At 38.5% G+C, this 13,029-nt stretch overlaps 1 protein-coding gene across 2 annotated transcripts in view; it reads left to right on the top strand.

Moving 5' to 3' along the window:
• Positions 1–12,337, top strand: part of si:ch211-235m3.5 (BICD family-like cargo adapter 1) — a 19,095-nt gene extending 6,758 nt beyond the window's left edge. Inside the window, exons 3-10 of one of the 2 annotated variants that reach the window (XM_024276446.2) lie at positions 3,928–4,047; positions 5,181–5,327; positions 5,773–5,943; positions 7,914–8,081; positions 8,631–8,708; positions 8,981–9,093; positions 9,279–9,399; positions 11,576–12,337. In XM_024276446.2, the coding sequence (XP_024132214.1) occupies positions 3,928–4,047; positions 5,181–5,327; positions 5,773–5,943; positions 7,914–8,081; positions 8,631–8,708; positions 8,981–9,093; positions 9,279–9,399; positions 11,576–11,809 (1,152 nt within the window). In that variant the 3' untranslated portion in view covers positions 11,810–12,337. The remainder of the gene's footprint in view (positions 1–3,927; positions 4,048–5,180; positions 5,328–5,772; positions 5,944–7,913; positions 8,082–8,630; positions 8,709–8,980; positions 9,094–9,278; positions 9,400–11,575) is intronic. The other variant, XM_036214999.1, reaches the window with a different exon arrangement.
• The last annotated feature ends 692 nt before the right edge of the window (positions 12,338–13,029 follow it).

Below are 13,029 nucleotides of genomic sequence, written 5' to 3'. Positions count from 1 at the left end.
TGAGAAGGGTGTTGGTATCTGACCACAGAAACTTGAGAGAGAAAGAATTCAGCCAAACTTTGTCTTTGATAACGCACTGTTCCGTCATGATTGTGGGAAACTTGCTGGGAATTCCTGAGCTGTTCAGCGATGTCACAGTGACGGTTCCAACTAAAGCTGGCTTTCAGAGAAGATGATCAAAGAGCGTCTATCTTCCTGGTATTTGTTATTTTTTGTTCCTGTCTTTTCATTTACATAAACCATGCCTCTATTAGCAGCTGCTTGAGGTAAACATTGATGGATGCTTCCTTAACATACTTTAAATGACGGTTTCCTGGCAGTCTGTGACTGAGAAGTCGTGGAAGTGTTGACAGTAGAAACAAGAACAATTAAGTAGCACAGAATTTAATCTGACTTGTGGAACTTCAATGAACTGTGAAGACAAACAGAGCGTTCATATCATCATTTTGCACACCTTAAGGCATGGTTTTTACCTTATTTTACCCAGCAACCTAACGTCTCCTAAAACAACTGTTGTGTTCTAGAGGCCGTGCTTTGGTGTAAGATTTCAACTGCTTTCTCCTTCATTATGGAACGCATAAGATGATACTTTAGTGTGGTGGTGGTGGGGGGGTTTGTTTGTGCAACATAGAAACACAAAAACACCTTTTCAAACATTTGTTAGAAATGTAGAAACAAACCCCAGTTTTTAAATCTTTATGATAAATAATAGTTATGCCACCTGCAGACTCTTTCAACTTGAGATGTTTTTTTTAAAGCTATTTTTTCTTCCACTCTTTTCTGCGCTTTGTTTTCCAAAAACTCACCTCCGGTTTTATTTTACAGTATACTATAAGATCTCAAAGGTACGACAGAGTGTTAGGACCAATTTAAAAATGGAAAAATTGAAATTTAATTATTTAAATTGCGACTTTAAAGTTGTAAATTTATGGGAATAAAGTTTATGAAATTGATTTAAAAGACATGTATTATTGCCAGAAAAAAGTTATACATTTATGAGAAAAAAAAGTCATAAATTTCCAAGAAAAAAGTAATACATTTACTAAAAAAAAAAATCACAAGTTTACCAGAACTACCAGGTAATAAATTTACGAGGAAAGACACTAAAGCTGTCTTTTTATTGGAGCCATGTTAGAAAACGAAAGACGTAGAGCATTTTGTTGAGCTTTATTTAGGAATAGGTTTAAAAAAAAACAAAGAGATTATCAACTTTTTGGCAACTCAAAGTCAAATTACTACAGCCATGGCTAGAAGTTTTGAGAATGTCACAACTATTAATGTTTCCAAAGTCTGCAGTTTCATGGAAATGTATATATACTCCAAAATGTTATAAGGAGTGATCCACTCAGCTGCAATTATTTGCATAGTCCCTATTTGCCTTGAAAATGAACATTATCTCTGAAACCACATCTCCACTACATTTCACCTCTGCCAAAAAAGGACCAGCTAACATAATTCTCAATAAAAGCTTTTGATACTTGTGAAATGCTTCTAATTGTATGTCATTATACCATAGAAACATCCGGCAAACACCTAAAAACCCAGAAGGCTTTTTTAGACGGAAGCCTCTCACAGATCTTGTCTTTCGTGGAGGAAGAAATGAGTGGAATTGCAGGAATATTGCAAATCTCTTTATATTGCTTTTTTATTTTTTTTGATGGTCCTAAAGTTGTAAATTTAGGAGAATAAAGTCATAGATTTATGACTTTAATCTCGTAGTATAGCTTTTATCTTTCTTTGGTGGCCCCAATACTCAGTCGTACAAAATAATCCAATATACTATGTGAATTATAAAAATATAAGCTTCTAAATCAAAATTTTGACTATTTTCCCTCATATTCTCTGCTTGTAAAATTGTCCTTTCACCATATTTAACGGTCATATTTTTGATTCAGTTTAACGGTTTGTGCTCTGGTTTATTCTCTCTAACTATTAAAATGTTGACATTTTAATTTACTGATAGACTCAGTCTTAGTGTACTTCAGTTTAAAAAAAACTTTATTTGACATCACCCTCAGCTTTTCCATCTCCGTTTTGTCTCACCTTCTAATCTGATTTTTTTCTTTCCTGTTTTGTCACCACATGAATCTAACAGGTAGTGATGGAGTGGGCAGGAAAACCATTTTTAGAGCAACTTCTTTTTGCGAAAATGGTTTTTCATTTGTGCCATTATGTTAAATTTATAAATATAGTACGGAAAACCAAAAAGATTATCTCTTATATTATGCTCATAATAATTTTCAGTGGAACTGCCATTGAATCTTGTACATAAAGTATATTTAGTGCTAATAACCATTTAAAAGGTTATTTTGTGAAAAATCTGGATTTTTGTGAAGATGAAGTTAAAATTTTACTTTTTTTTCATTGTTCCTTCAGTTTAACACTAAGAAAAATCAATGTATACCTTTCCCCCTTTTGTAAGTGGCAATCTTTTTCATAAAGCCAAATTGAAACCTCTATAAAGTAAAAATCTACATAGCTGAAAGTTGTCCCCTGTTCTATTACACATAATTTTTCACCTTTTACTCTCCCTCCCAATGCTTTTGGACAGAGGAGACGAATCACATGTGGGTTTTTTCTGCTCACATGAGCCCCACTGACCTCTGCTCCGTCCGTTAGCATCACCCAGCTCACAGAAAAGGGAAAAACAAAGCATATTGCTGCGAGATAGAAATCAGTAATTTTCTCCTTTTGATCTCTCCTCTCATATCCAAATGCCCCGGCATCCCAGGGGGGAGCCGTCTTTTGTTTTTGCTCCCCGAGGGGCTCTGCCGTGGCTGGGGTCGTCAGCTGGTAGAAGCTTTTCTGTTGTCGAGCGGTGAGGGCCGGAGGCTTGGTGGGGGCCACGTGGAGGGACATCATCTCAACGCACTTGTTCATAATAAAGCCAGCGCCCTGCGTCCAAACTTGCTTCTATTGTCAAGGGGGGGCCCATGTTGGCAGGAGGAGGACGCCCCAGTGACAACTCCCGAAGGAGGGAGGGGGGATGTTCATCTATAAAGACCTCCTCTTGTCATTTTTGGTCTCCGTGTTTTGTTCGTATCCACCGGTGTCTACTTAGACCTTTCTTCTGTCTGCCTCACTTCCTGCAGACACCCCCTCTCAAGCTGTCCCTCCTAATTTTACCCTCATGATGTCCAAGTGTACCCGCTCCTCTGTTGTTAAATGATGTCACCGGTGACACCAAAAAGCCCTCTGCTCCATCTGCTGCCAAGCTCAGCCTTTCATCCTGCATTATTTGGTGATGATGGGTCCTGACAGGGACTCGCCAAACTGCTGACTAAAGAGGAATTAGGGTCCCAGAGCATGACACAGAAGGGAGGGGGGGCGGATGATTGGTCAGCCCGAACAGACTCGCTAACATCACACTTCCTTCTGTTCAACGTTATTTAAGGCTTTCTTGTTGATTGAGAAACCAGTAAAGAGCAAAAAAAATCACATTGAGGGTTATTTTTAAGGTGAGTCATGCAACGTTTCCTTTAGATCTTGAGACAGAAACAACTTTTGCAGAAAAGGGGGGTGTGGTTGGGAATCAACAGCTGCACCTCACGACTGATATCTGTAATTCTAGTGTGAGAAAGAGGCTTTTCCAATTTCCATTTCTTCATTCCTTTCAATTCCACAGACTCATTACCAAGAAGGAAGCAACGAAGCGTAAATTTGTCATCGTGATCACATGTTTGACACTCTTCTGACTAATAAGTCCTGCTACTGGAAGATTCCCTTTATGTAAGGGACATAAAAATCCCAGTGAACCCCTATTATGAATAGAAATAGTTTATAAACTGCTACATGTGAATTCACCGTTCTACCCAAAATATTTGATTCTGTCCTCGTTTTTTTAATGTTTTTAAGTAAAGAAAATGAATGACAGAACAGCTCTACTTGATTCATGAATTTGCTTTTCCCTTTGTTGTGCACGTGAAGGCGATGGAGGTGAAGAAAACCATGTCGGCTGAGCTGCAGGCTCTGAAGCAGGAGCTCCAGCAAAAGGGAAGCCATGACAGGCAGCACGACAAGGAGCTGATCAGTGCCATGAAGGAGCAGGTAATACTAGTGCTTCATTATTCTAGTAGTTAAAGGTTTTGGTTAAATGACTCCTGATTATGCACATTTATCATAAAGTCCCATTCCACTGATTTATTGTAAAAGAGTTCTCTTTAGTTATGATTATGCCTTTTTAAAGCAAAATCAAAAAGCTTGTGTTGTTTTCAGTAGCAAAAGTTCATTAGAAATTTGCCTCTGAGTTGTGGCAGAACTGTTTTACAGAGTAAGTCTGCCCCCATTTCCCATCATCCGTCTTTTTACACACTCCCACGCTATTACATCCCCCTACAACCCCATCACAAGATTAGCGGTGCAACAAAAATGGTGAGCAATATTGGAGCAATCCAGATAACCAGTTTTGAGGAAAACTAAGACTGTAGGTGGATGCATCAGAATGGAGCGGAGCAGTAGCCTGTGGCCCACTGATTGTAGCTGCTCCCTAACTGCTACAAGCTTTTCAAATTGCAATTTTTCGTCTAGTCATAGCAATTTTTATAAATTAATACTCTTAAATGCAATTTTAAGTTTCATTTTCTTTATATATGTTTTCTGTGAACAGAAAAAATGCCACAAGAACATGTTAAAAACAAAAAAACACAGTTTGTGTTGTTGTTTTCCTTCACCCAACAATATTTTAAGCTAGAAAAATAATGTATGTGTCGAAAAAAAAAGAAAAAAAGATGCATATATTGACATACAATTGTTGAAAAGTATATGTGTGTACTTTGATCTTGGTACTTTTTAAGTTTAGATTTCTTCTCACTAAAAGCAGACTTTTTGATCCATGGTTGTGTGCGTTGTCACAGTAACACGACAAGCGTCGCTGGGCCTCGACAAAGGAAAGCGATACATAAACTGATCGTCACGATAGCTTAAATAAAGCATCAGTTCGGAGACAGAGTTCACATCCTACCACTTGGTTTTTTCCAGAAGATGAAAGAAAACTTTGTTTTAAAGCGCCCAGCACAGTGCTATTGACTGGAACTTTTTAATTTTTCAGGTCTGCAGACATAAAAGTCTTTAGAGCTTATCTTACTGTTGATTTGTTTTGTTCTCACAAATTACACTTCTGGGTTAACACTTGATACATTTAAACATGTAATCTAAACCTTCACTGATATGTTTTTTCTCAGGTGTTGCTCCTCACACAGAAAGAAGAGCTGCTGGGGCAGCGCTTGGAGAGTGCATATCAAGAAAATGCTGAACTGAGAGCAAGTTTAGCCTCTTTACATTCACGGCTGGCTCAGCACGAACAACTTGACCAACAACACAACCAGCAGGTGAGCAACACACAAAAACAACACAGGAAGAGTCAGGTTTTCAGCAGTGAGAGCGACTCTGTTTGAGTGGGAGCCTCAATAACAAAAGGATGTCGTACTCTCTGCCTGACAGGCTGGGTTTCGATGGGATTGAGGAAAGAATTTCAAAACAGTGGCCTCTTTCTCGTCATTGTGTCTGTCGCTCACAAGTCTGGATTCCACTTGTTTTCATTTAGTTTCATGCTAGGTTGACAGTTGGAATCTGGCATGTCAGGGTTTCCTCACTTCTAAAAGTCATTGGTTTATTCATTAACCATCCACAGTCATTTTTATTTTAAGATTGTGAGAATAAAATCTTATACAATTTATATGGTTTACTTTGTGCTTCTTAATTTCAGATTCCTGCGTCTGTAATTCTGACATTTGTTTGACATGAATTTGATCTTTTTTTTTCTCATGATGTCAGCTCGCTGAGGCATGGCAGGAGGTGGATGTAGCGCGGAGTCGCTCGCAGCAGCTGCAGGCTCAGGTGGAGGAGCTGCAGGAGGAAGCGTCTCTGCAGGAGAGCAGGAGCCTCGGAGACGCCTCCCTGTTGTCCGAGCTGGAAACCGCAGACTACGGGGTCAGCAAAGAAGAGGTAGACTTGACACTTCAACACCATCCGAGAAGTTTAGTGAAACAGCACCAACTTTCCCATTTTTAAACAGCATTTAACGAAATGACATGTCCTCTGTGAATTAATGCAATAACAGTTAAGTTTAGAGGATACACTTTTGACCTCTTTAAACCCATTGACTAAAAGGCATCCTATAGTATTTTTTTATTAAATAAGGATCCAGAACGAGTAGCTCTTTCATTCCTTCTTTTTAGCTTTATTACATTCAGGATTCTGAGTTGTGGTGCATGTTGACTGGCCTCTTTTAGGGTGTAACCCCTTATTCGTCGGTGGTAAGGACCAGAGATATCAGAGAATACGCTGAAAACACAAATACTGAGAACCCCGAGTCTCCGTCTCACCCCCACCCGCCCGCAGCCGAATAATGTCCATTACTGATCCGGCGGGCTGGCGTGCTCTTCACCTCAGCACCGCAGCACCTCCGTTGGACCCAAAAGTTTCAAACAAGCATCTTGAGTTACTGAAATTTTGTGACAAACCGTAAGAGCTGCATGACTGAAAAAAAAAATCTGACTGGAATTCAGACTGGAAAAGGACGGCGATCGTCATCGAGTCTTGAATCTTGCGTTTGGTTGGTATCCAGACTGCCTTCAACCGGACATTTCTGTTTTGAACCATAGCTTGTAAACAAAAGCACATGGTTAAAACTCTCCTTGATTATTGGCCAGTATTTATGAGGACGGGGCAGAAACTATGGGAGTCCTTCACTTGCTGTTTCTCATTGTTGCTCCTCGTTTGTCCGCAGCTTTTGGCTGCTTCCTTCCTATTTTGTTTGCGTCCCATAATGCCCGGTTACGAGCAGTGAGCTATTCAGACCGAGGAATGTCAGAGCAAACCTGAGCTCAGTTCGAGTGGAAACGAACATAGACTACCTCCCAAGATGGGTCCAGGAGCGGCTTCTGGTCCACTTGGATGTATTCAGACTGAAAACTTGTCCTGGTTTATCTGGGGAAACAAACTCTGGTTCACTTTAAGCAAACCAAATGTGTCCAGTCTGAATACTCTCTTAGTGTTGAAGGTCTCAGACCTTTGTTCTAAAGATCGCCCCTCTTGTCCAAATTTGAGTCACACAACTTGGAGGCAAATTTTAGATAATTCCAAACATTAGACAGAACTAGTTCTCAGAATTTAACTCGCCTGAGGAAACTGAATCAGTCACGTCTTTTTATTTACCAAACGCCTCCGTACCTGTCGAGCTCGTTTCCTTATGTGTATCTATGCAAACTAAACAGATAACAGCGTGCACCTGTGATCACTGCACACCACATCACCGAGCTTAAGACGTGCTCAGGAAAAAACAACCCTGCACTGACCAGATGCAACATTACTGAGGAGCACGACGACAGAACATTTCGTGCAAGTTTGAATGTCAGAGTGACTTCTGTTTGGCAAAAAGAGATGGTGTGAACGTCCTTGAGTGGAGATGACTCAAAGAAACGATGCTGGCTTAAGATACAAGTTTGAATTATTTCTGAGAGAGGACAGAAGTTTTCTCACCCTCCGAGTGTTGCAGCAGGAAAACAGGTCATGTGTTGATGCCCATGACTCATTCAGTACATTTCCTGTTCATCGTGACCATGACTTTCCATGTTTGAGACCTCTTATACCTTTGATGTAATTCATAGCCACATGTAGACCAAAATGTTTGCTCAAGTTCACGTAGTTATTTTAGAAATTTACTTAGTCACTTTACACATAAAGGCTTGTAGAAACTGTGGCTGAATAAACCTGTTCCATGACATTGTTACCATGAAATCAGCACAGTCACATGATACAGGTTTAGTCAGGGGAGTTTAAAATAGCAATGAGGTAATGTTGTCCACCTCCCTTTCTCTAAATACCTGATGCAAGTTGTCATAAATATAAACCACTCACATGGGTTTTAAAACACAATGTAACATAAATGTCTATAAATCTATCATTGTTTTTAGATGACAAAAGAGATGCAGTCCATCCTCCAGTTACTTGCTCCGCTGACCCGGGGTTTGAGCAGCCCGGAGAGGTCAGAGGTCGAGCACGAGCAGGAGGATCTGGTGTCGATGCTCCACCGGCTGAAGGGAGTGGCCGAAACTGTGGCCACTCAGGCATCCAGCCCCCAGGTGAGGGTCGAAAGAAGGGAAATGGAAGCCCTGATGTTCCAGACATGAAGAGAAAACTTCAGCTTTTATTTCATCAGTCTGACATCTATATCATTATATTCCACTGAGTTAGTTCCAAGTCCCTTTTTTTAAGATACATAGCTTACTTTTTATGAATGTTCTTTATGAAACATGCATTAAAATACTGTTCATCTTTAAATCCAATATTGTTGCTCTAGCTGCAGTAAAGATAAAATATCTCTTGTACTTGTTTTGTCTAATATAATACACTATTCATCATGTTTTTATAGACTCCTAGAGTTACTAAATTGTTTCCACGAGGACAAATTAATAACTAGATCCCAGCGAAGTGCAACTGACACCCTGTCTGTGCCATCGGCAAGAACATCCCATTGTCCAGTTTGTGTTCTATCCAAACCCCTAGAGTCCGTTATAAACACTGTAACTAAATCCAGTCCTCCACCCTCTGAGTGCCAACAGCACAGAAACCCTTTTCTGTTGCACATGCATGTCTGACACCCGATCTCTCTGTCGTTTGGTCTGACCCAGGAGCTGAATCTGGGTTTTGTCAGCAGTATGGTGGATCACTGTGGGAATCCAAGCACAACACAGGAGCTACGAGATCAGGTAACCCACTGATGAGCAAATATGTTAACCAGAGAGAGGCACGCCCTTACAATAGAATGTGGCTGCACCACCACTGACTTTGAGTGTTGGTTGCAGCTCTAGAATCAGGTTTTATATTCTTGTTGACCTTGATTTTCAAACTATTAACCAAGTATGTTTCATTCAATAACTCCATGTCAATCATGATTATACTTCTGTGAATGTCTATATTTAAAAAAATCATGGCAGCTTTATTAAAGTATAACTATAACTTTATTCTCTTTCTTGCACAGAACATTCAGCTGCAGCAGGAAAATGCAGAGATAAAGCAGAAGCTTCAAAACATCCAGGATCAGTCCGACATGGTCCAACAGGCCATCAGAGACCGAGATGAAGCCATAGCCAAGTTAGTTACTCATCGTTTCTCAATATTGAAATTTAAGTAACCCAAAAATTGTAATTTATTTATGTAAAATTACATACAGTTCTAGAAAACTATATCTATGTAGCTTTGGCAGTTTTTGACTCTTAGGTTTGGACATCCTAAAAGTCAATCATTGACTCAAATTCGTTTTTATTGCATCTTTGTAGGAAAAACATGATGGAAACTGAGTTGGTGAGAAGCAAAAATGACATGATGTCTTTGAACAACCAGCTGTTAGAAGCCATCCAACGCAAACTGGAGCTGTCACAGGAGTTGGAGGCCTGGCAGGTGAGCCTCTTGTGTTTTTCAAGGCCCATGATGTCTTGGTTCAGTTTCTGACTGGCCAAAACCCATCCAGAGCTGCAAAGTCCCAATTCATGTTTAGAAAAATACAATTTTGTATGTTTTTGTGGCCATTAAGCCACTCATTAATAAAATGTAGCGTTTTTCAAAATAAAATCCATCCTGTGTCAGATAAGATCCTCCTGCTGCAGCAGATTTACCTCAATGAAAAATGAAGGAACAAGTCAAACATGACATTTTCTATCATGATAGATGGATGAATGGATGGATGGACAATAAAAAATCAATGTATTACCATTATTTTGCTCAGTTGTCTGACATGTTAAAAATCTAAGCATAAATTATAAAACTATAAACCCATTATTTATTCAAATTTGTTCATTTTATTTTGTCAGTTTCTAACTTTGCATTCATTATTCTCAGTAGATGTTTTGTGTGTGTGTTTTTTTGTATCTCTTGTGTACATAGATGGTATATTTTCTCAGTATGGAGGTAGGAGTACACAGCAGGTGTATCAGACACTAAACCCTACATCAACTTTTTTGTCTGTTTGCCTCTATAAATGGGGCGTTAAAAGTGCTGTCTGTTTCTCTTTGCCAATTTTTTGACAAATTAAAATACACTTTTTTTAATTCTTGAAAAGAAAGTCAAAAAACGTCTGCAAAACGAGGTATTACAGTTGAATTTTGTGATTGATCAAATAATTTAAGTCCCACGCCATTTCAGAAGTCCCACAACATGATCTGCAGCTCCAGTAATAAAACCAGTCCTGTTTCCCAGCCCTGCCCCTCTGACTGGATTTTAAAATTTCGGCTGTGGGCGGAGTCAGCCTCCGACTTTCCTGTTTGGTTGCCCTTTAAGAAACCAGCATGACCTAAGAGGCTGGAATTAATGTACATTTTAGCCAACCTATTAAAGATAAATCAGGCATTTGATGCAGTTTGGATGTTTTTAATCAATCATGCTATGTGTACACACAGTGATTTGTACTTGTATTAGCTGTTTTTTGGGTATAGAAGCACGCAGAGAGCCAGTATCAATGGTCATTGCACTGTTTTCTTGTGTAATAATGAAATAATCTTGGCTTAGGAAAGCCTTATTGTATAATAGGGCTTTAAAACAGGTAGACTGCTACTTCATGTCTAAATGTGTTAATGATTACCTATCTAAACATTCTGATCAGATGATCTTATGACTACTTTTTTGATATTGTCATTTAAAGCCCATGTTATGGATTGTAAAAGGGTCTGATAGCTTTACATTTCTCTAAATGCAGCTAGTTTTAATGAATTAACAGAAAACTTCAGTCATATCTCATAAAGGAAAGCTCATATTCTGGATAGAGTGATGCCATTAAAGGCTGATCTGATTAACATTTCAAGATAAGATGTAAGTTTTGCTGATTTTACGTAAACCCTGTATTCACAATACTACCTATAGGGAATCTGACTTTTCTATTACTCTTTTCATTCATTTGGTGAAAATATGTCTCAAGATTTTCTTTCTAAGTGTAGAATTTCTGTCTTTTTTCCAAATGTTTCAGCTCATTTTGGACTAAACTGTCAAACTAATCAACTTTAGTTTTCAATTCCACAATCATGCTTACAAATACATTTTCCTGAATAAGTATTTTTTCTCTCTTATCTTTATTGAACTGTACTGTACAGATTGCGACTAAGATATATTCAATAACTGTAAAAAGAAGATAAATGTTATAGCTTGAAAAAAGGTCATTTGATAGTGTGTTGTAAAAAATATGCCTAAACACAAATATATCTACTGGTGTGACGCATTCTTAGCTCTCTGTTTTGAAGATTTCTCTCTCCAGATAAACGTTTATAGATAATAACTTAATGTAAACCTGCCTATTGTCGGAAGGTCTGTTTTATAAAAAGATTTAAAAATGTTTGAGGTTTACAGAAAATTGCATGAATTTTAATGATTGCAAGAATTCATAAGATAACGAGCTATAACATTTGTAATAATCCAACACAAATACATTGATCTGTATGCTATTTATGTACTGAAACCCCCCAAAATATTAAGTAAATAAAATTCTAAACTCCCAAAATTAAAGAAAACTCTAGCATAAAGGCTAAATCCAGAAAATGTAGTCTTTCACATTTCAAACTTTTTCTTTAATCTTCTCGTTATCCCACAGGATGACATACAAATCGTCATCAACCAGCAGCTCAAGTCCCAACAGCAGCTGGAGCAGCCTCAGAAGAAGCTCCCCTCCAATGGGATGTCCTTCTTCCGCAGACCCAGCAAAGTGGCTTCCACCTGGACGCGCCAGCCCTCCTCCTCGTGGATTTCAGACTCTAACCAGGACAAAGCTCAGGCTCCCTGGAAGGACTGGCTGAGACGGGGCAAAGGCTCACAGTACGGCAAATGATTGACACCGAGCGCTACGTCGTTCCACTGACTGCTTGACTGGGAACATATGAGATAAATGAGTCAAAGACATTGAAAACCAGAGCTACTGCGAGCAAAGATTTATTTCAGAAACACGTTCTGAAAGACATTTCACTGTGACCACTTTGATATTTCATTTTCACAAAACTACCTTCAGACTGTACATAGATTCGCCTTATTTTGTAATTTTGTGAAGCTCTTGAGTTTTTGTGAATACATGATAAACACATGAAAAGTGTAGATCAGTGGACAATGTTTAGATTCTTTAAATTAACAAATCAAAAGCAAGGTAAAGTGTAATGATAAAGTTATTTTTTTATAAAGCTGTATATTTTTTGCTTTTTCTGAAAAAAAATGTAAATTGATGTACAGTTGTAAAAATATGTTTTTTCTGTATTTAGTACATGTTTGTTTAACTACAGTGTTCAACTTTGAAGCTGCTCAGACTTAAACTCTGTTGTTTTCTAACATCCCTTGCTGGAAAATCTCATAAAACATAAAAAAAAATGTTTTGAGTTTTTATGTTTTTATTTTTTTATTATTTAAGGGAAGGGGGGGGGGTGAACAAAACTGTGAATTGAACAAGCAACCTCAACTCTGAACATGACTAGAAAAATGACTGTAGCTTAGAAGATCAATGCCTTTCGGTGCATTTTGCTTACTTTTGCAGCCGTGGTGCAGAGGTAGAGCTGTCACACTCTAATCTGAAGATTGCAGGTTCCATTCCCACCTTGCCCCCACATGTGTTAAAGTGTCCTCGGTCGATACAATGAACCCCACATTGTTCCTGGTGGTTATTGGTTTGTGAGAGTGTCTGCCGATGGAGCTGCCATAAGTGTGTGCGTGAGTGAATGGGACTGTGACTGTAAAGCATCATATAAGTACTTGCTATTCACCATTCTTATGATGCTGTCTTGTATATTGAGGCTAAAGAACCGACTAAAGACTATTTAAATTCACCTCAGAAATGTTTAAAAATAGAACTCAAATGTTTGAAAATTAGTAAATTAATAGATCATCATACTGCACAACTGTTGGTACATGGACAATTTAAAAATGTGGCTTTCACTTACTAAACCTTTATGTAATGGCAATTTATTTATTCATTGTTCATGACAGTTGACTTAAAAAAACAACAAGAATGTGCATTTCGATTAGCCCTTTGTAACCCTCTCCTAGCTCCTACTGCTTCAAAAGCAG

Source organism: Oryzias melastigma, linkage group LG13 (genome assembly GCF_002922805.2).
Source record: "Oryzias melastigma strain HK-1 linkage group LG13, ASM292280v2, whole genome shotgun sequence".
Classification (NCBI taxonomy): domain Eukaryota; kingdom Metazoa; phylum Chordata; class Actinopteri; order Beloniformes; family Adrianichthyidae; genus Oryzias; species Oryzias melastigma.
The sequence above is the reverse complement of the archived record's forward strand: the minus strand, read 5'-3'. Positions and strand labels throughout refer to the sequence as shown.